The sequence below is a fragment of the Lithobates pipiens genome, unplaced genomic scaffold (assembly GCF_037356315.1).
Source record: "Lithobates pipiens isolate NorthernLeopardFrog02 unplaced genomic scaffold, aLitPip1_a1.2 Scaffold_16, whole genome shotgun sequence".
NCBI classification, from domain to species: Eukaryota; Metazoa; Chordata; class Amphibia; order Anura; family Ranidae; genus Lithobates; species Lithobates pipiens.
The window spans coordinates 320,599,601-320,623,795 of NW_027507748.1; the positions used below are offsets into that span (position 1 = coordinate 320,599,601).

A 24,195-nucleotide genomic window follows, 5' to 3' on the forward strand; every position below is an offset into this window, starting at 1 on the left:
AGACTAGACTTAGCTAATGCCGCAAGAATGCAGCGACTAATAACTCCTTTAGCAAAAGCTCTTCATCAAGTAAAACAGTGTCTGTTGTGATCATTATCATTCACTGCACACTGCCACCAAAGGCACCAATCGTGCCATAAATCTCTTTCTGTTCACCAGTTCAGGCACATTTGTGCGTTCTGAAAATGCCTGGGAAAATAGTGGTCCCATTGCAGGCAAAAAGCTGCTGCCCTTCATTTATCTAACACAGTAAGCCTAGGCAACAGCAAGTTCAGAAAAATAAGGATATGAGAAATACAACAGAAGGCTATAAACAATCATGTATTGAGCATTGTGCTGCTGGTACTGAACACTAAGAAATCATCCACAGGCCTTGTCCTCTCTGTTGATGTAAATAACTTGAGGGCAGACTGGCCATGGCCTTTACTATATTATCTTCCCTGGTATTGACTACTAATAGTGAATTTAAATGCATTCTATCAATCTTCGTCAATGACGGTTAACACAGTCATAAATAGTAATCTGTCTATACATTCTTTTATTCAGCCAGTGTTGTGTTTTGGCTATTCACCTAATTTGATCATTTTTCTCGTCGACATTTTATGATGCTTTTTTCAAAACTGGATTTGTGCCCAAGGCTTCCTTCTAAATAGAAGCAAGTGGAATGGGCTTTTATTAACACGATTACAAAATGTATAAAAGAAACACCGTACAGTACAATGAACCCAGACATACTATTATAGCTGCTTTTACACTTTCAGTGAGGTCACAAAAGAACGTGCGTTACTCTATTCTAGGGGTCTTCAAACTGTTAACAAAGGGACAGTTTACAGTCATCCAGACTTTAGGGGGGCTGGACTGTGCCCAGTGGGAGTAAAAAATTCCCCATCTTTGGTATTAGGGGAGGAATAGTGCCCCAAAATTGGTGTCTCAGTAGAAGGACTTTTCTCCCACTGACACCAACAATAGGACATATAGTGCCCTAATGTTGGTGTCTGTGGCAAAAATAATGATTCAAGCATTGGATAAAGGCAACCAAAGGACCGCATCTGGCCCCCAGGCTACAGTTTGGAGACCACTGCTCTATTCCAATGGCCTTAAACTGCGGTAGTCCATCCATAACTCCGTCCAGCGCATCCCCCCTAATCTCCATGCGGGGCGCCGGACGGAGTTCTACAAGGTTTTTTTTTTGTGAAGCACATGATTAGAGTCGGAGGCTCTAACTGGCTTCAAAAAGGTTGGGCTCAGGTGCAGAGCACTGCACTCAAGCCCACGCACCTGTGACATTTGTGGATCAACATTCACTATTGTCTTCCTGCGTCTCCTTCCTGTCAATCAGGACATGAAGTAGGTCCTAAGACCGGATTGGCCGGAAGGACGTCAAGCCACTCGTGACCTTGATGGGGTAAGTGCAGGGCTGGCTGACTAGCGGGCAGGGAGGCTGGGTTGTTTGCCCCCTCCACAAAAAATAGAGCACCAGACACCATTGGTCTTAAAGCAAAGGTAAAGTCTGCTGTTAGTCCCAAAAAACCCACCCACTTGTAACATTAGCGCATCTACATTCGCTATCGTCTTCCAGTTTCTCCTCCCAACCATTCAGGACAGGAAGTAGGTCCTAAGACCAGAGTGGCTGGGAGAAGCAGCGATTGAATTGGGAGGAGAAGCTGGGGAAGCCACCACTGGGAAGCCACCAGCGACCCGTATGGGATAAGTGCAGGTCTGTCAGGCTTTCGTGTGGGTGAGCGGGGGGGGGGGGTTTGTTTGCTGCCCCAAAAAATAAAGCACCAGCCACCATTGTTCTTCAAGCAGAGGTAAAAGTCTGCCATTAGTTCTCCCCCCCCCCCCCCCCAAAAAAAAAAAAGCAAAACACAAAAATCATTTGCCCTGGTTCAGCAAGGCCCCTTTCACATGCTTTTCAGGAATTTTAGCGCTAAAAAATATCACCTAAAGAGCGGTTTGGGAGCAGTGTATACATTGAAATGAATAGGCAGCACTGCCGAAGTGCCTGCAAAGCACTTTGGCAGTGCCTCAACATGGGCGTTTTTAACCCTTTCTTTGGCCGCTAGTGGGGGTTAAAAGCACCCTGCTAGCAGCTAAAAAGTGCCACTAAAACCAGTGGTCCTTAACCACTAACGTGGCACAGCCTCAGTGTGAAATAGGTCTAAATGACTCAATGCTCCAAATAACTATTTCAGTTCTTACATCGTTTGGTGGTGTAGGCCGCTCTCTCCCTTGCCGTTCCCAAATCTGGTGCCATCTTCCGTTTATCTCCCCATCCCTTCTTGCATCCCTTACTGATGAAAGCAACAAATTCCCACGTATGGATGGACTGAAAGGAGGCAGGCCAAGCGAACTCAGGGGCTGGTTTACTAAAGACAAAAAGACAATTTGCAAGTGCAGTTGCTCCAGAGTTTAGTAAATGAGGCAAAACTTTGCTTTACAATGAATACCCAATCACAAGCAAGAAATGTAAAACAGCATTTTTGCTTGCACATGATTGGATGATGGAAGCCAGCCGAGCTTTACCACATTTACTAAGCTCTGGAGCAACTGCACTTGCATAGTGCACAATTTATTTGCCTTTAGCAAATCAACCCCATAGACTCGAGAGCATCTATGATGTGATATAATATAATGGTATAATCCATGATGAACTTATCCTGGCAAAGGCGCTTTGCACATCTCGGCACAGCAAGATGCCAACAACATATGATGGAATGTGCAATCGCTAGCAACATTACCAGGAAAATGATCAATATTGAACAAAGAAAGAGCTTTGCAGGGTGGGGATAACAAGAGTCAGTAGTACAAATAATATGCTTGCATACGAGTTCAAGTTACAATTTTGATTTTACATTTGCTTTAAATATACAAGCTGAAGAGATATCACGCTTAGTTTTTTTCTGACCAATACAATACTAAGAATACACCTTGTGTGTAACAGACATTTAAGTACATCTGGTCTTATTATTATTATACAGGATTTATCTAGTGCCAACATTTTACGCAGTGCTTTACAACTTAACTTACAAATACAATACACTTTAATACAGTAGGAATCAGAGGGCCCCGCTCCTTAGAGCTTACGATCTAAGAGGGAAGGTAATTATCATCTAATGCATTAGGGATAACAACTCTAGTCAAGGACAGAGACATGTACTAAGATTCAATAACATAGCTAGAAATGGCATTTCTGTGTTCAGATCACTACTGACAAGGATACAGAAGAGCAAAGATTGCAGGATTCTTTAATGTCCTAATGATAGCCTCCTGTTACATGTCTTGGCAAATGGTTATTATCTGCATTTCTACTTTTAGCTGATGCTGCACCACACAGCAAAGATACATTTCCTGTGCAATACCCTAGCATTGTGAACTCTCAACACAGCATCATGTGAGGGAGTGCAAAGGAAAGGAGAGGACGATTTTAACACTTTTCATATTTCTGGTCTATTGTCATGAAATATTTTAACATTTTACACTTTAGGATATTACACACAATATAGGTCCAACTCTAACTATTGTCGTCAACATTTATTTTCTCTGCAATTTTTGATAGAGTGGAGAAAAGTTTGCCAGATTTGTTCCTTTTTTTTTTGGTCCCTCATTTCCTCTCCTTGTGACATCAAGGCAAAAATGGCAGTGACTGTCACCCACACAGGAAGGTATAGCCAACAAAAAAACATTGCCAGGACCCTTCCCAATTTTGTTAGGTGTACATCTGGGCAAAACAAAGAAACATACAATTCATCTCCCCTTGTTTCATTATTTTAAAAAAATGCTGAAAATACAGAATAAAAACAGTTGATCTACCCAAAATGTGGTATGTCTGCTGAATCACATTATTCCACCCATCTCTGTTGTACCGCAGAGGCACACATCGATTTCTTATCCAGAAAAAACAATAATGTTGCCTTAACTCAACAGAGCCTGCCTACATAATGTGTATACAAAGGAGAGGGCACTTGTGGTGGCGTCTGTAGGACCTGAGCTCCTAACAGGCCCTCCTGCCAAACTTTGGCATGCCGGATGATAAGGTTACTAAACGTAATATAAACTATCGTAAACTAAAAGAACAAAGAAAAAAAATGCTGGAACATGATCCAGATTTGTGGCAAAAAAAAAAAAAAATGCGACATTGATATACAAATACTTAAGGCTGCTTTCACACTGGGGCGGGTGGGCTTTGAAGATAAAACGCCGCTAGTTTAATGGTACTTTACCGTCATTTTAGTGTGCCTCACCAGTGTCCATCAGTGCAACCCCAGGAGCGCCCATCAGTGCTATTAGTGCCCATCAGTGCAGCCTCATCAGCGCACATCAGAGAAAAAAATTACCCGTTTGCAAAATGTAACAAAAACGAAAATACTTTTTTTTTTTTTTTTTACTAAATATTTGGTCTTTGTTTAGCAAAAAATAAAAAACCCAGTGGGGATTACATACCACCAAAATAAAGCTCTATTTGTGTGAAAAAAAATGATAAAAAATGTCATATGGGTACATCGTTGCAGGACCGAGCAATTGCCATTCAAAGTGTGACAGCGCTGAAAGATGAAAATTGGCCTGGGCAGGGAGAGGGTGAAAGTGCCCAGTAGGCAATTGGTTAAAGTGGAACGTCACTCTCCCAATCAACATTGACTTTTTATTCCTTATACTGATAATATTAGTAAATAGTTAGGAATGTATATTATATTTACTTGTTTTAAACTTTTTTTTTTACAATTTTTCAGTTACTTCCTGGTTTCCATGCCTAGACAAATTATGTCATACATCCTAGGAGTCGTCTGAGGAGAGGAGGGGTTTTCTCAGCTAAGCATACCCTCCTGGCTGCATGCCTGAGCCAAGGACAGATAGAGTCCATATTCCAGGAAGTAAATTAATCTGCCTTTACTTAAAAGAGAAGTATGGGTATTTTTTTTTTTATTCATACTTGTGTAGTTGGATGCAGCATCTGTCCCCCGGGTCCTCTAACACTGAGAACTAAGCGATCAAACACTGATTGCTCAGTAGTCACAGCTTCCCGAGCAGAGAGCTGGTGACTGTCAGTCACAGCTTTCTGCTCTGCCCCCTCCCTGCTCACTGGAGTGCTGAGCTGTGGAGGGGACAGGAGCGGCCTGCTTAGCCTATCAGAGGCTCGGTGAGAGGCTGAGCCGGTCCTGGGATCTGGGCGGATCCCTACTCCATGGACAAACTGCACTCCTTGTAAACCATAGAAGTACAGCCAAAGGAGCTTTGGCTGTATTTCTCCTTTAAGATAACCACAGCCAGAAATGCTAGAGGGCGTTTTTCAAAGCGATTTTTCTCTGCAAAATAAAGCGTGGAGACATGGATGGATGGGGGAGTTTGCTTTCAACATTACAAATTAATTAAATTGTCATTTTGGTCTGTACTGCTCAGATGCAGTATAGTTCCACTTTAAATTCAACAGGATGAGTTTGCCAAGCGGCACTTGTGATACTCACCCACTGAAGTCAATGGGACTGGGTCACAACCATGTTCCATACACAGCTGTTGGTGGTTGCTCTGTGGTAGTTCAGTGTAAAATCCACATTGGGATTGAAAAAGAATATAAATAAATGGCATTCAGGAGGTGCCTCCTGAATGCCTATAACTGGCTCTAAACCTCTGTAAAAGCAATCCACCCCAGATTGCTTTTTAGAGGGCCAGCAGAGTCTGCTGCCCATATGAATGACCCCCTATAAATGTGTTCTTGTTTGCATCGCCCTAATACAGACAGAGAACAATAAAAACAGCACAGGGGCTCTAACCCTTCTTATTGTGGCTGGAGCTGAGCTTTCAGCATCGACCCTTCTTCAGATTCCTCTGTCCCCAGCATGTGCAACTTCTACTTACCACATGCACCAACTACCAGTTGCATCACTATTGCAACCTACTGACCTTATTTGGCCTGAATGTTCTCTGTCTTTTTAAAGAAAAAAAAACAAAAAAAAAAAAAACAGAACATAACAGTTGAGAAATGAAATACAGCAGAGCTGCAAAGAGCTGGTTTTCATGTTACCTTGTGTCATTTCAATCGCAGTGTCGGTCCAATCCCCCAGGCAAGGCTGGACTTGTATACCCTAACAGATCTGAGTGCAGTACTAGCTGTAATCGTACCCTGCATGACATGTGCTACTGGGAGTACAGGCTGGACTCTATCTTCTGCTGAAGGCAGTTGGCTTACTTCAGTGTGACATTAGGTGAGGCACTGTGCTCAGAGCATGGGTCAGAAACTACTCACTCATAGGCATAAAGTGACTGGGCCCTGATCCAGCTGGAAAGTGGCCAACCTGTACAGACACCATTGAACTCGGTAGAAGAAGCTATCCCTAACACTGGATTTTCCCATCTGATCACTACTGTACCCCACACTCCTCCAGGCATGGCATAAAACCTGCGTGCTCAGCCAGTGTGATCATGTATATTTATCTAGCTTGACTGTACTATATAATAATCGTGCAATGTTGTATGATGTTCTATGGTGCTGGTACCAGAAATAGACTCAATCTAGGCTCAGACTGGATACAACACCCTAATGGGTACACAAAAATATTTGTAAAACCTGAGCCATTGACTGAGGAGGATATGATAATGGGGCTTAAATGTGGAGTGTAATAACAGAAGGCAAGCTGTAGCTGGATACAGATATTTGAGGCATGGGTTTAGGGAAATCTAGAGCTGGGGAACTAGACTAATATGCATAAAATGTCTATGCAATTTTGGCCAATCAACCAGAAAATGGTTTCTTAGAAAACAATTATTAGGTTTCCCAAATGGCTCTTTTATGGGGCCATTTGGTTAGCCCAAGCCACTGACCACCAAGCAGCTGGACAATGACGTAAGCTGTCCAAATGGCCCTTCAAAAACAAGCACTGAGACTTAAAGCAGTTTTAAGCCCAAAAGCAAAAATTCTGTAAACAGCAATGGCTGGATTTATGTTTTTTTTTTTTTTTTGCCTATTTGTCCTTTATTTTACCCTGGCCAGTAAGGCTGGGTTCATGCTGTTGGGAATTCGATGTGGGTTTCTCTGCATCCAATTCACATGACAAGAGATTGTGACCAGCTCTCTATGGCCGCTAGCAATAATCACTGTGTTCTCCCAGCCAGGATGGCGACCCATCCTTCCTCCACTGGGAGAACACAATAGCTCTGTGGGAGAGATTCCTCCACTTACTGTTGATGGGGTAACCAGGTGATTTTATTTCTTGCAACCCTTATGCTGCGTACACACAACCGGACTTTCCGGCAGAAAAAAGTCCAACGATCTTCCCAACAGACTTTCCCACACAAGAACGGACTAAAGTTCGTTCGAAAGTCCATTCATTTTGAACATGATGACGTAAGACGGGACTAGAAAAGGAAGTTCAATAGCCAGTAGCCAATAGCTGCCCTTGAGTCATTTTTGGTTTGTCGGACCAGCATACAGACAAACGGTTTTCCCGATAGGAATTGAGTCTGTCGGACAGATTTGAAACATGTTCTATTTCTAGGTCCGTCTGAGTTTTTTAAAGAAAAACTATCGAATTATCCCACACACGATCATGGAATGATTCCGTCAGACCTATTCTGCCGGAAAGTCTGGTCGTGTGTACGCACGTGTTAGCTGGAGTTCTGCTTTAATCTGTTAGTCAAGTCCATCGAAATAAGATCAAGTCCAACTAATACTTTAAGCAGTTACAGCAACAGTTTTCCTTTCAAGATAGAAGTTTTAAATAAATTATTTAAAGCTGACCATCGAAGGCACCCCTGCCAGTCAGTGGTAAACTTTTTGTGTCTCATCCCTCTAACTGCCACTTTTGCTGAGAATTTTAAAATAACACATTTACAGCTAAAGTCACTGCAGTTCTTTTTACTCCCACCCCATCCTTCCTCAATTAAAACTGGTGACTGCCATGTCCCTGCTCTCGCAGTCTCCTTGGATTTCCCCATCACATAACCCACGAGGCTGCAAGCATAGGGACTAACAGTGGTCGGTGGACAGATAAATCATGGCCAGCTGGCTGAACCCAAAGAGGCGTGGGGGCCCAGGCTGTGACACCAGAGCAGTGGAAAGCAGCAGAACAATCCGCTGGGCAGACGAGTATGTGTACTGAACACAATAATGTACAAAAGGCAACGTCAGCGGCTGAATGCAAAGTGAATATCTCCTAAACCGTACAGGAGATATTCATTTTACCTACAGGTATACCTTATTATAGGCTTGCCTGTAGGTAAAAATAAAAAATAAAATGGGTATACAACTACTTTAAAGAATTTTATTGGCATTTATAAGGAAGCGTGAGCTACTGTTATGCTGGCCATACACTATACGAAAAATCGGCCGAACCCAAACAAACATTCGACCGTGAGCGCAAACGATAGTGCCATCATGTAATGACCGATAAGTCGTTCAGTGGACATAAATGAATGCATTTTTTCGTCTTTTTTTTTTTACCCAATACCTAGTGCAGATAGTTCGCACAGGAAACACATTAACCTTTCAATTTATCGTTTGGCAGAAAATTTCCAAACTTGTCCTTTGTCCCAACAATTATCGATTTTGTGCCCATTAATTGGCTGAAATACGAACAACCTTTTCTTATAGTGTATGGCCAGCATTAGTCTTGTTTTTAGGACACACTTCAATTCATCAAGCAGCACTGAGCTACATAATGCAGTGTTCAGTCATCGCATTCCTAAACAGGAATAAAAATAAAATAAAAAACACTGGGTTTGGTTTGTCGAGATTGCATTAACGCAAATCTTCACACCACTGATGACATCACCGCTTTGCACAATCATAGGGCTTTCTTGGCAGAAGACAAACATGCTGAGTAGAAATGTTGGCAGAGCAGGGTATGGGTGTGCATGTGTGTATACACAGACACACGCCATGAGCTCACATACATATCCCATGCTATCTATGCAAATATTAACCCTCAACAGCCACACAAAACTCCTTCCAAGGACATTACGTATGGTCATTAAAGGGGCTGTCATCCCTCGCTGTTTTTCACTTTAATGCATTAAGGTGAAAAACATTTTTTGTTTTAATGCAGCAGCCCCCCCGAGCCCCCCTTATACTTGCCTGAGCCCCGAAATTTTTGCGACGGGAACAATCATACCAATTCCGGCCAGTGTCTCGTGTCCTGATTGGATAGATTGATAGCAGCACAGCCATTGACTCCCGCTGCTGTCAATCAAATCCAATGATGCGGGTGGCGGGGTCAACTCATACATTCGGCAGCTATGGATGCTGAATGCTGGACTCAGGCACGCGCTCGCAAGGTAACCCCCCCGGGGAGAACATTTCTCCTAGGGGGTTATCTGATGTGGAGAGCATCACTTTATGGCCTGTGTCACACCTATGCATTTTTTTGTGCGTTTTCAGTTTTACAGAAACACACTACAGGTTTTTGGTTCCATAGACTTCAATGGATCAAAAACGTGCATTGAAAAACGCGAAATGCACCTGGAATATGCAAACTGCCATCTGCATAGGTGTGTACCAGGCCTAAACTAGGGATGTAGGGGATGGGTGGATGAGGGCGGCAGACAGATTTCCAGGTACACTCTACTATTGATCTATTAACAGAAGATTGATTTTGTCCTAGACACTGCCCAGGTAGGCTAGGGATAAAGGGACCGCGGTACTTATAGGGACAATGCTTGGTCAGGGATGGCACGGTGCATTATATATAAGCACACTACAGTAGTATAGAGCACACAATAACCAAGAACAATGGGCCGTTAAGCCAAGAATAGAGGATCAGGAGATTTCCAAGGACACTTGCTGACCTCAGGAATGAGCTAAAGTGGTATTTGCAGAGGAAACCCTATGCTGAGGATGGCTGACATTTGTATGGTTTAAAAGGCTCTTATCCAGTGATAAGGGTGCAGTGACATTTTCAGGGGCACTGTGATACGAATGGGCCAAAATGTTAAAAAGAAAGAAAAAAAAAAAAAAAAAAGGAAAGGAAAGAAAAGAAATTTCGTGGTGATTTTGTCTTCTGCCATTTTATACAGTTGAATTAACAGCCACAAGTCTGTCACTAACCAAACTTTGATGTATGTATAAAAGATGGCAGTTTAATGAGTCGCCATATTGTCACTCCAGAACCCCTCCCCATTTCTACCTTTCATTGACATCTTGATGTCTGATCAATTTTTCATTTCATCGTATAACAAGTTCCCATGTGGAGTGTTCTACTGAGTACAAAATCACATCAATTGAGGATGACAGGACACAACTGGTATTGCCAAGATCCTTGACAGTTATAAACGGTCAGCAAACAACTGTACTTCTTAATGTCCAACTAAAACACGGAGGATGACTATTTCAGTGTAATAAAGTATACTTTTTCTTCTAGTGTTGGATAGAGTGCAGAAGGATTAGAACACCTGTCAGTGTCCCCATTAAGGAGATTTGCCCTCTCTATTTGTCCCGTTTACCATTATCATTGAACGTAAAAGAAAAATTACCAAAAATTTGGGTTGTCCCCGGAAAAATATTAGAGGGGAAATCTTCCAACGGGGGACACCAATTCTGGTGACCTGGGGGTCCGCAAGGAATTTGACTTGATTTGCAGATATTTTCACTCACTTTCTGTTTGGCTATGGGACAGGAAGTGAAGAGAAATCTCCCCTACGGGACAAAAATGGCAAATATAAAACTTACAGGTGTTGTAAACCTCCCTTACGCTAATCAAAATGAAAAAAAAAAAATGTTTTGCTTATAGTTCTACTTTAATACATCATGTTATTGTTTACTGTGTATTCTAGCCTGTTCTATATTTTGGCAGGCTGCTGGCAAGGATATACGCATTACCTGTGACTTCTGGATGCTGAAATGCCCTTAGTTTTTATTATGTATGGGCAGATGCATCCAGTGTACAAGCCCCAACAAAATATATTTAAAGATTACATTTTTTTAAACATATGCCTAGAATTTAGCTAAGGCTAAGCTCAGAATGCTGCGACAGGATCCTATTTGTGAGACCCCAAGTTGCATGACATGTCAAATCCAATGTTTCCCTATGAGAGCCGTCTTAACTGATACTACGCAAGTCGCACCGACTTTAGGAAAGGTTCTTGCACTAAGTTGGTCCGACTTGGGTGCGATTTCAGCCCTTGTACAGGTTTCTAAATAGCATCCAAGTCGGAAGGAAGCTGCTGGGCAAATTCGTACAACTTTGCCGTCACAGCAGTGTGAACGGAGCCTTGATTTTTATTGTATATAGTTGTGAGCTGGGACATTTTAGGGCTCTGCGTTGTTCCCTATGTTGCAGTGTGTGACCTGGGAAGTGACATATCCAGCCGCAGGGGAATGTTGCTTTGTGCTGCATCCCTTCATCTTTTCTGATGTGAATCACCGGGAGTCATTTCCTGCCCCTCCCCAAATGACTAGAGGAATGCAGGGCTTTCTGAAAAGCATTCAGCCACATACATACAAAGAGAAACACCTGAGACAGTGAATCAGCTCAGGTATGACACATCTGGATACAAAGTCGATTTCTGCCATGGAATAAGAGGAAGATTGGCTAACAGTTGGTCATTAAGAGGAATTTTTCTTTATGTCACCCTCGCAATTTACAGGATTCCACATGAACTAAGTACTTTAAAAACATGTTTTATATGTGCTGCTTCACATGCTGAGCTAATAGGGCATCACTTACAGAGATTGCAATCTGTCAGAAAAACATGCCCTTATCTTCAACCCTACAAGTTAGTACTAGCTAGAGCTTTCAGTGCTGGGGGTGACTTGATGGGGTAACCTAAAAGAGAATTATGTTTTTTTTTTCTATCTAAGACCGAGCGATCAAACACTGCTGATCGCTCGATTCGCATGGCTCCCTAAACAGAGAGACGGTGACCGTCAGTCATTGGCTCTCTGCCCCCCCCCCCCCTTCTCCCACACTCATTGGAGTGCTGGACTGTGGAAGGAGCAGGAATGGCTGGCTCAGGCTCGTTGCGGCTCACTGAGAGGATGGGCCATCTGGCTCTCTGACATCAGTCGACAGACAGTTGCTGAAAACGGGTCACAGAAGTGCAGAACGAACAGCACTCCTGTGATCCGCAAGAGAAGTCCAGCAAAACAAGTTTTGGCTGTGCGTCTCCATTAAGGGCCCTTTTACACTTGTGTGTTGTGGCAATGTATGCTAAAACCACAAGGCATAGCACAGCAACTGCTCTATGTGCAGTGTTTTGTGCCACTATTCATTGTGAATGGCATCCCAACACCTTATAGTAGAGCACAACGCTCAACCCACCACAGCGCACAACAACCACAAAAAGGGACAAACAGGCAACCTCTTAGCGATCCTCCCACCGGCGATTTTAACAATTTGCACAACACACCAGTCATCACTTGCAGCCATTGACTGAGCGCTGATCAGATGCCGATTGGCTGCTAGTTTTCCAGTGTGCCCGTTCGGCAGATCCCGGTCGTGAAAACAGCTTTTGTTGGACAAGGTGCATTACACATGGGCTGATAGTCCGCCAGTAACTGCTGAACCAACCGTTTTAGGTCCATGTGTACCTTAGCCCTGTTGTGGGCTGACAACATGCAATATTTTAGTGAATTAAAGGTTGTCAGCCTTGCCCAGTTTCCTCTTGCCAGACTTCTCAGACCCATCTACTCACCATAAAGGCTAATCATTCTGTAATCCAAGATAAGGACTGGGAAGGCTAAATACTCTGATAGAACACAGCCGGTATGCACCAGAAATCTCTGAATTTCTAACATAACAGGTTTTTACACTTACACACAGATAAAACACTTGCAATTGTATATTTAACAGGCCAAAAGAGATAAAATATGAAAAGGTAATTGTTAAAGTAGAATCCCAGTGTAACCCTGTGTAAGGAAGAGATTGATGATATATATATATATATATATATATATATATATATATATATCAATTTTTATTACCCATTTTCAGGCCCATGCAGTCTGTTCACCTAAATCGGGTCCCCTGTGTCAGCCAGCAGCAACTGCAGGGGAGAGGAGGGAGTGCAGACAAAACTGGCCATCAGGCCCAAGCACTACATCATGGGCTGAAAATGCGCAGTCATGCCGCGTACACATGACCGGACTTTGACGGACTAGGTCCGACGGTCTTCCCGACTTTCTTTCGGCGGAGGTCCAACGGACTTTCGGAATGAACGGACTTAGTCCGTTCGAAAGTCCATTCATTTTGAACATGAAGACGGGACTAAACCAGGAAGTTCAATAGCCAGTAGCCAATAGCTGCCCTTGCATCATATTTGGTCCGTTGGACTAGCACACAGACGAATGGTTTTCCCGATTTTTAGTCTGTCGGACTCGAGTCTGTGGGATAGATTTGAAACAGGTTTTATTTCTAGGTCAGTCAGACTTTTGGGGAAAAAAAAAAAAAGTCCACTGGAGCCCACACACAATCGAATTGTCCGACTGATTACAGTCCACCGGACCAAGTCTGTTGGAAAGTCCGATCTTGTGTATGCGGCATTACAAATACCTTGGCACAATGGATATTGCCCAACAGCATCCATTGAAGAAGGAGCATTGGGGGAGTGCTGTGAAGGCAAGTATATGTATATGGTGGTCGAAACAAAGAACCATGTCATTTTGATCTGAATAGGCATGATAACAGAGGTTCTTTAAATTTCTAAGTTTAAATTGTAGTGTCAGTGATGTAGATTATACATAGATGCCTCCATACTACTCTTATCCATTATTCAGAGCCATCATTCATTTCATAACACTTTCAGAAGACAATGGTTTGCACAGTTTGGATTTCATATTGGAAAATGTGTTTTACCCGTGTAAATCATTTGCAATCGTTTCTATACATAAAAGCTAGCCATCATGCAAGTTTGTCAGATCAAAATGGATTTAAAAAAAAAATAAAAAAATAAAAATTGTCCAGCCATGAGCACAACCCACCCAAGAATCCTGTAACGCGCACAAAGGGAACAGTGACTTTCCAATAAAATAAGATATTAGTTAACCCTTTTGCAGCCTATAGAGCTGCAATCTAAAAAACACTGAACTGTTGTATGGACACATGGCTATATGCCAGCGGAGGAGCGAACTCCATACTATGATAGGAGCAATTACATCAAGATCTGTGTACAAGATGGACAACGCCGATGCTTATAATAAGAAAAATGATTTCATAACCGATAATAATTACTACCAAACAAAATAACCATATTGTTTCTACCAGGACTGGTTAGATAGGGATTACTAGGGAGGTTGGATCCCAGGCAGTGAGTCGGAAGAGCAGCGGGAAATGAACCAGGCAGCAGATTAGAGTGAATGGAGACTGGGACATTACAGGACAATGCAGAGCTTCCGGAAAACATTCACTCCCATCACCCCACTCCACTCTATAGAGTCATTTACAAAGCTACAAAACAATCTGGGCCCCTGCTATGATTGGGCTGGGATGACTTTGAAGACAATATTCATAGTCCATTTATGAAGTCTTGGCATATCATTTAAGTAGAAACTCACCAGATATCACCAATTCCACAATCAGAGCAAATATAAATCGAAGGACATTCAACGGAATTCCGGAGCTCCAGCACGTTTTTGCAATAATAACTTACTTTAAACTGACCGTTCGATTCATCACATTTCAGACCTATACAGCACCCCGTAAAAGCCGCAGGCCCAGAAATAACGAGGAATTTGTGAATGTGCATGCATTTTCATTAAACAATACAAAATGATATCAAACACACCAGACATGTTCATCTGCATAACAATATCTACAAAAATAGAATAGAACCTTCCCCGCTGTGTTTTGCAGAAAGCATATGCCAAGGTGTCATTTAATTAAATGTTAACTAATACGGCAGCGACACATTTAGCAGCGAGTCCTGATATTTTTAATGCTTATGATAATCTGCTAGAACTTGAAGAACAAATTGTGAAGCATCATTTTGTCACATTTCAATATGCAGGATCATAGCACAGCTTTCACTTCTAATCTAATTACATACATCACCAAATAGTCCGCCGGATGAAAACCAAAAAAAAAATTCGATCACTGCTCTTGAAATCCAAGATTGCACTTGAGCACTAACAAAATTCCATGTAAAACTTTGCATAGACCAAAACAGATGCATTTCATATGTCCCATAGATCTTAGAATGTTGGTGTGAATAACCCAAGAGTAAAATACAATGAAATCTAACAAATCAAGAGTCCAAATGAACCCTTTAACTGTCTTCAGTGCAATGGCGCTGATGTGCCCAGAGCCAAATTTAGGCCTTGGGGGGGCCCAGGGCACTTCAGGTTCAGGGGGGGTCCAGGGCACTTCAGATTCAGGGGCGCCCCTTATACATATAGTTAGTTTACATTTTTAATGACAGTCACACTATTTTTAAAAAAATGCATGACACAACAACATTCTGAGTTCACTCATGCTCACACACATGCATTCATAGTACTCTGTGTGTGGTTTGCTTGATCGGCCAAAATTAATTTTTATAAAACGATACAATCAACCAGTCTAGAGTGTTACAGATGACGGTTGGCAAAATATTACTTCACAATATACATTTAATAAAAGAACGTAGTTTTTTTTTTTGTTTGTTTTTTCACATTTTATATTATTTGATTTCTTTTTTTAATATATGATTATTTTTATATTGTTTTTGTATAGAGGGGGGGCTGGGGCAATTTTCCCCTTTTGCCCCCTTATTAATCCAGCCCTGGGTGTGCCATCATGCAAAGATAATTATTAAAGCAGTTGTAAACCCGCTGTTGTGGGTTTTTTTTTTTCTTTTTGGCCACCTGCAAAGGAAAAGACATAATGAGCTAGTATGCACCGCATACTAGCTCATTATGAAACTTACCTTAGAACGAGGCCCCGATCCACGCCGAGGGAGCTGACATGTTCCCTCTGCGTTTCTTCCGGGTATCACGGCTCCGGCGCTGTGAGTGGCCGGAACCGCAATATAGTCACTCCCGTGCATGCACGCGGGAGATTTCTTCCCGGCAGGGTCCGGCGTCTGCCGGGCTTCCAGCCGGGAGTGCCCTGTGAGCATGCGCCGCTGCAGTCAGTGGCGCATTGCGAGGGGAATATCTCCTAAACCGTACAGGTTTAGGAGATATTTTTTTACCTACAGGTAAGCCTTATTATAGGCTTTCCTGTAGGTAAAAGTCCCCAAAATGACTATGCAACCGCTTTAATAGTAATATGCCTATAGGTAGGGGAAATTCTTTTGGGGACTTGGTTTTCACACGCAAAAACTGTTATGTTGGCCAGAAATGGAACAATACCAGTGATATTGTTTCAAGAACTCCTTCACTTAAAAAAATAAATAAATAAATAAAAAAATAAATAAAATCGGATCAAAAAATCGGATATTTTCTAAATGTAATTAGACTTTCTACCAGGATAGATCCATCCCTTTTTGTTTAAAGCAATACCCTCCATTTCTTATATAAGCATTACAGGGACAGGAAGTGAACAGTCTCCCCGATTTTAACTCTTCTTTCAGAGAAAATCTGGCTGGAGTTGGGCTTTAAAGTTAAACATGAAGGGGAAGATTACCATGTCTCTGGAAAGGCCCCTGACCCCCACATTCTCTTCTTACCTACAAAAATACCTGGCCCATTTTGGTATGGAGGTACATGTGCACTGCTACCCTGTGCCAGTTCTCAGGGTTGGTAGTTGATCACACATGACTGGAGGAGTGCCGACATGGTTCCCCAGGTTGCCAACGCCACTGATCTCAGTTCTGGCTGAGGAGCAACAAGGAGCTGCGGGGGAACACAGATAAGAGTGTTAAGGGATTGCCATCTCTTAATTCTCTCCTTACCTGTGTTGCCCCACAGGTAGGTGGGGAGTGGCCTTTTCAGAGATGTTGTCACCATGCCCTGAATGAAGCAAGATGACAAAATTCTGCAGGTGGATAGTGCCAGAGTGCACTTAGAACCTCTACTAGCAGAGTGCCCCAGAAGCTGAGCATAAACATCTAGGACAGCCTTTCTCAACCTTTTCAACACTTGAAATAGTTCTCCAGTCTCGGGGAACCCCTGCTAAAAATTTGAAATCTACAACTCATGATACATTAGTGTGATGGTCAGTGGGAAGAATGGTCTTTACACTTGTGGTCAATGGGAACAATTACCTCCTTACAGATAGCTAAAAAGATCAAAGGTGTCAGTGGGAACTTATCCGAGGGGCATAAATGGCCTAATGCTGAAGGAACCCCTAGCAGCCTCTGGAGGAACCCTAGTTGAGAAACACTGATCTAGGAAGTCCAGAGTAGGCATGGAGGTCCCTGTGGACGTGAGGGAGGCCCTTACACACCTGATGGTGCTGAAGATGACTTTGATAATGACCCTCCAACAATAGAGGTCCCAGGGTCTGAATTACAGGTACTGGTCCCTTTTGGGGACATTAAGTAAACACCCCAAAACCTCTAGAGGAGTATGGACTGATGCCAACTATAGCTGGGGGACTGTCCTATCTACTGTAAACCCTGGGGAAGACATTGCTTCCACACAGCAGTAAAATCAACAAGGCCCAATATGAGGCAGTGTCTCAAATATTTACAAAACTTGGACAGCTGGTGCTGAACAAATTACTGCAGGCAAGCAGTGGATTCAGACCGGAGATCCACATGGTGCTCCAGGAGCACAAGCAGCATGCCACTTAGTGGTTGACCTGGCAAGGAAAGAAGGAACAGAGCACGAACTCAGCACTCCACCTAGTAGATGATTTCAGCGCTTGATTCCTCAGCCTTAATTCATATGTTGGTTGTAAACCTCAGACATTAAATATTAACAAAGCATATCCCTCTATAGTGTGTATTTGTCTCAATCCAGAGCACTAAGTGTCATTTCTGTCTGGCGCCTCGTTCCTCTGCTATCAGCATGAATCACTTCAGACAAGTTTTCCCAACACCAAAGAGAAAAAACGGTGACAGAGGGCACAGTCCGATTGACCGCCTCAGCTCAGTTCCCGTGTGGAAAATAGGGGGTGTCCATTCCCTCCAATCACCTCTCCTCACTGTGATAGTTTTAGCTTTCTGCCCCCTGCTTTTTAGAGCGGATTCTGTGTAAATTCTGCACTTTGAATGGTGACAAACAACTGTAGATAAACAGGTACGAGAAGACAGCGATTATTGCTAGCGGCTATGGAAGCCACTGGCGATAATCGCAGGAAAATCCCAGCTTGGCGGTTGTACCGAATTTGATCGATCCTTCAGCCTGCCCATACACCGTTCAAATCTTGTTGGGTTCAGCAGAGATTTGAACCATGTATGGCCTGCCTAAGCAGCAATGTAGTGAAAAATTCTATTAAAGCAAGGAAGTCTAGCAGAAAAACAGATATCACTCAGTGCTAATGGTAACAGTATCTATTTTAAACGTCAGTAACTAAACAAAAGTGATTACACTAGGTATAAAAGGATTCACTGTGGGATGTGCAGCCGGTGGTTACTTTGTAAACATAGAGATGTGGGAATTGGGGGAAGGAGGGGCCATGTTCCTGTTTCCTGCTATCTGATGTCACTGTGTATTCAAGCATAGTTTGCTGAGCCAAAGTCCCATTCTCATTCTATTAGTACCACTCAGTTATTGCTTCTTTGATAAGAACAAAAGCTCCATCAGTCACAGCCCCTTACCAAATGCAATTTGCATCAAAATGCGCAAATCAAGAATTTGCTTTTAAAATGATTACACTGGTTTAGGAAGTTAATTACACAGCTTAGAGTTTTACAATACGCTATTTTTGGCATGACCATATAGAACTACACTGAGATTCCTAGGTAGGGCGATGGGAATTTTCTTCCACTGCTTCTCTAAAAACAGCACACTAAATACTAAAAGACCTTCCAAGTAGAAATCACCAGAATGTAGGCGGTTTGTCCTCAGTGGCCTGTGTATAGTGCTACTCATACTATTGAGCAAATATTAAACGGTGTGATATTAGGGGAGTAGTCAGGATAAATACAAGATACACTACTGCATAAAACAATATTTAAAGAAAGAGTCGTTTTACTATTCGTTAATCTAGGTCTAACAGTATGCATTAAAAACAGGGATTTTGCTTGCACACATTTGCAAATATATGCGTAAACTGCAGGCCCTGTCAAGGCACCCCATTATTTTCTGTAGACCCAACTCTAAATTTTGAGAGCCTCCATAGTAGAAGCACATGCATTATAATGGATAGGCAAGAGGGCAGGTGAGCCTGGAGGGAGCCCACCCCTCCTTAAACACATAGGGGAGCACTGAACACCCAGCATATGGCAGCAAAGGTGTCCAGTACGACCCCATAACAATTTTTTAACACTACAACCAAGTGGCCACTGACCTCCCCTATAACTGGCCTTTGTAGAGAGGAGCACATGGAAAGGCGACGCATGCAAAACAAAACCAAAGAAATTCCCAGCTCAACTTACTGACCACTCTGCTGTTTGACGGGATAATTTGGTTGGTTGCAGGCTGGTCGGTTAGTTGAGCTGGGATTTTCTTTGGTTTTGTTTTGCTTGCATTGACCTTCAATGTGCTCCTTGCTACAAAGGCCAGTTATAGATGAGAGCAGTGGCCACATGTTTGTACTGTTGAAATATTGGTAAGGGGACATACTGGGCACTTTTGCTGCCATATGCTGGGTGCACTCCTATGCATTTAAAGAGGGTGGGCTGCCTCCAGGCTCATCTGCCCTCTGCCTAGCCATTATAATGCATGTGCTTCTACTATGGGGGCTCTCAAAATGAGGACTACAGAAAATGGGGTGCCTTGATGGGGCTCTGTAGCTTACACATGTATTTGCAAATGTGTGCAAACTAAACCCCTGTTTTTAATACACTGTTAGACAGGACAATTCGGTTGGTTAGCAGACTGGTTGGTAAGCTGAGATGGGAATTTCTGTGATATTGTTTATATTGCAATTATCCTTTTTAGGCCTTATGTACTCTGGGCTTAAAAAAAAAAAAAAAAAACCTCCGCTTTTACTTTTGGTTGGCCTTTTTTTTTTTTTCAGCCTGTAATAGCACCTCTATTCTAGCTTATGTGTCACAAGTGTAAACTTAGCTTTACATTGCTTGGCCAATGCCCATTCCCAGCTCTACTTGGTGCGCTAGGGGTAATGGGGAAGTTTTATTTATTCTGTTGCACAGCTAGGGAAATGCTAAACAGGAACAGCAAAACAGATTTACTATAAAATTGCATCTTGTTTTCTCAATTTGCCCCTCTGCTGCTCTAACTTAATGCTGAAATAATCTAAAACCTGCCCCTGACCACTGTTTTATTTCAGTGAAAATCTGTCACATCTACAGTACACTGGCAAACTGTTGCATCTATGATGTTTTTAACCACTTACCGACAAGCTCACGCCAATATACGTCGGCAGAAGGGCACGTACAGGCATACTAACGTACCTGCAGTGCACGTTGCCCTTTAAGAAGTGGTTTGCGGGCGCTACGAGTGTGATTGCGGGTCTCATGGACTATGTCCGCGGGGATTCCCACGATCGTCTCACTGAGAGGACGAACAGGGCAGTGCTGATGTAAACAAGCATTTCCCCATTCTGCCTAGTGACACTGATTACAGCTTCCTGTAATCAGGAGCGGTGATCAGTGTCGTGTCACAGATAGCCCCTCCCCCCACCGTTATAATCACTCCCTAGGACACACTTAACCCCTACAGCGACACCTAGTGGTTCTAACACCTTCACTGCCAGTCACATTTACACAGTAATCTGTAACTTTTAAATCGCACCGATTGCTGTATAAATGTGAATGGTCCCAAAATATCGCCCAAAAAAAGTGTCCGATCTGTGAAGCATAATATCACAGTCACGATAAAAACTGCTGATCGCCGCCATTACTAGTTAAAAAAATAAAAATAAATTATTAATAAAAATGCCATAAAACTATCCCGTATTTTGTAGACGCTATAACTTTTGCACAAACCAAACGCTTATTACGATTTTTTTTTAACAAAAATATGTAGAAGAATATGTATCGGCCTAAACTGAGGAAAACATTTTTTTTAATATATTTTTTGGGGATATCATAGCAAAATGTAAAAAATAATGTTTTCAAAATTGTCGGTATTTTTTTGTTTATAGTGCAAAAAAATAAAACCCGCAGGGGTGATCAAATACCACCAAAAGAAATCTCTATTTTTGGGCAAAAAAGGACATCAATTTTGTTTGGGAGCCATGTCACGCGAATATATATATATATATATATATATATATATATATATATATATATATATATATATATATATATACATACATACATACATACATATACACACACATATACACATATATACACACACACACACACACACACACACACACACACACACACACATATAATTTTTTATATATTTTTTTTCTTAATGCAGACGTGGCGTGTAAACGCGGCTGAACGTCAAGTTAAATCGTTCAGGAGAGGTGTACAAGAAGCCCTAATATGTCTAGTATATTACAATAATTGGAATGTTTTTACAGAAAATTTTGTGCAGCCTCTTCACTGCGCCAATTAGAACTAGGTAAATGACAGACAAATATATCCTGGAACTGTTATTAAATTTAAAGCAAGACACGTCTGCCTGAGCCCCACACTTCACAAAAGTAAATATAACCTATAACACACATACAACACTGCGCCTTTAGTACAATACATATCAGCGGACCACTAAACATCATCTGGGAGGTAGTTAGCCAGGGTCATAGGCAGGTAATAAGGGTGAGGGGGAGGCCAGGAAAACACACAGACTACTGCCTATCTAATTGTCTCAAGGATGTTTTTAGAAAAGGAAAAAAAAAAAAAAAAAAAAGGGTAGCTTCCATGACATTATACATGAAACCTTTTCTGGCAGACATACAAGTCACAAAAGTTTTTAGGCCACAAAAACCATCTGTACATTTTGTGGAATAATCTGATGTAACAATACAAAAAAAAAAAAAAAAACTGGTCTTTTCCCTCACTTCCACCAACTACAGCAGTGCTGCTGAACTTACATAGTATAGGTGGCCCCAAGTGTAGGCCCTTACCACACCTAAAGTTTTCACATAGATTTTATTGTATCTAAAGCTACACAGAAAATGGACATTGAAGATGCCCTTTAGAATTCAGACATGCTGCCACGCAACAAATGTTGATGGGAATGACAACTTGATGTACTTACTGTAAACAGGTAACACTCCACCCTCAGCATGGCCGAGCTTCACCTGGTGCTGCAGCTACCACACAGATAGCGTAACAGCAGAGGGCTCTTAAAGATGGGTGGGCACAGTCTGACAGGTGATTCACAGACAACAATTCCCAATCAGGTACATTCTCCCATTGTTTATGACAGGAGGATGTGGGCAGATTCATAGCCAATAGACATCCTGCTACTGGCTATAGAATCTACCAACTTCCTGATAAGGAGCTAGTGTTTCATCTTCCCCATCAGGCTCCATCTACTGTCAGCTGACTCATCTCCACTTGTTGCTAGGAGGCCGTTGGCTCTAAGGCTGTCAACGACCTTAACAACCAGTGAGAGGATGGGAAGAAAGGGCATAGTGGTGGTAAATGTGCTGCTCTGCTACAAAGTGTACAGAGACAGGCACTCTGCAAATCGCTGGTCATAGATGGTTTGAAAACGGTCTGGTTCTTGCTGAGCTGGACGATTTTCAATCCATCTATGGCCATTCCAGCTCGAGAGAAGTCAGTGAATTGTGGCAATGGAGGAGACCGGGCAATGGGGAGGGTTCCCCCAGTCCCAAAAAAAGATCCATCTATGGCCAGCCTTAGAGGACATCTTAACTACCTCCAGTTTCATGATCTATGAAACGGAGGTAATTATTGAAATCGGTGCATTCATTAGTGCCGCTATGTAAAAGTAGTGCTATTAAGAACTATTTGAGCGGCAGGGATTTTCAGATCTGGCACAGGCTGTTTTAAATGGTCATACCAACTGAAAAATGTTGTTAGGACTTTGTTGAATTCCCCTGACTGTTGTAAATGGTCAGAGTGTAGGCATGCTACAGGGGATATTCAAAGACTGCACACATACTATTAAGCCCCATACACATGATCAGAAATTCTGCCAGCAAAAGTCGGATGTGAGCTTTTGGTCAGAAATTCCGACCGTGTGTATGCTCCATCTGACTTTTGCTGGAATTCCAGCCAGCAAAACACTGAAAGCAGGTTCTCCATTTTTCAGTCAGAAAAAGTTCAGATCGGAAATTCCGACCTGAAAAATTCCTACGCATGCTCGGAAACAATTTGACGCATTCAAAGCATTGAACTTCATTTTCTCAGCTCCCCATAGTGTTGTACGTCACCGCGTTCTTGCTGGACGAAAGTTCAGAGATCTTTTGTGTGACCGTGTGTATGCAAGCCAAGCTTAAGTGATTTTCCGGCAGAAAACCCATCCAATTTTTTCCCGACAAAAAATCCGCTCACGTGTATGGGGCATAAGTATTGCAGATGAGTGGGAACATGCTGCAAGAAACTGCCAGAGACTTGAGAAACTGCAAATGATCACCGTCAGTCTCTTTACATGTCCAAATACAACTATAGATCCCTAAAAAAAATAAAAAAAAATTACTGCCATTGCATTTGATATTCAGAAATATTTCAAACCATTTAGCTAGTAGAAACTATTACTATGAATGTTTTCCTCTACTGTCCCTGAATAAGCCCCAAAGCAAGGAAAACATCATCCACTGATGGGGCCTGAGGGTCAGGTCCGGTTCACATTGAGGCAGCACGACTTACAGTGCAACTGCCTCAGACGACCCAGACGCGACCTCTGCGGCGACTTGCAAAACAACTTCTGTATAGAAGTCAATGTAGGTCGCCCCCAAAGTCGTATAGGAACCTTTTTCTAAGTCGGAGCGACTTGTGTCGCTCCGATTAGAACGGTTCCATTTTACAGAAAAGAACGCTACTTGTCAGGCGGCTAAGTCGCCCGACAAGCCGTCCTAGTGTGAACCGACACCCACACAGAAGGTACCAGGCAATTGGGGTCACATTCCTGGGGCAGACTAGTATCTTAGTACGGACACTCATTGACACATCAGACTCTAAAAAGTTAACTCTTCCAAACAGTTGTTACTATACTCAATGCAGTCAGCACATTTCTAGGAGGAACTTTTAGAAAAACAAATGTCTTGTAGAAAAACCACAGAATGTTTACAACGCCATATCAAGTAACCTGCTATGCATGATTTACATTGCACGGCTACTTCCATGTGT

The 24,195-nt window shown here is 42.4% G+C and overlaps 1 protein-coding gene across 4 annotated transcripts in view; it reads right to left on the reverse strand.

Moving 5' to 3' along the window:
* Nucleotides 1-24,195, reverse strand: part of MAP7D1 (MAP7 domain containing 1) — a 153,617-nt gene that overhangs the window by 93,079 nt on the left and 36,343 nt on the right. The window contains exon 1 of one of the 4 annotated variants that reach the window (XM_077481704.1): nt 6,020-6,044. The exons of the other annotated variants lie outside the window; for them this stretch is intronic. Within the exon in view, the coding sequence (XP_077337830.1) occupies nt 6,020-6,029 (10 nt within the window). The 5' untranslated portion in view covers nt 6,030-6,044. Of the gene's footprint in view, nt 1-6,019; nt 6,045-24,195 lie in introns of those variants that run through there. 4 annotated transcript variants of the gene reach the window in all.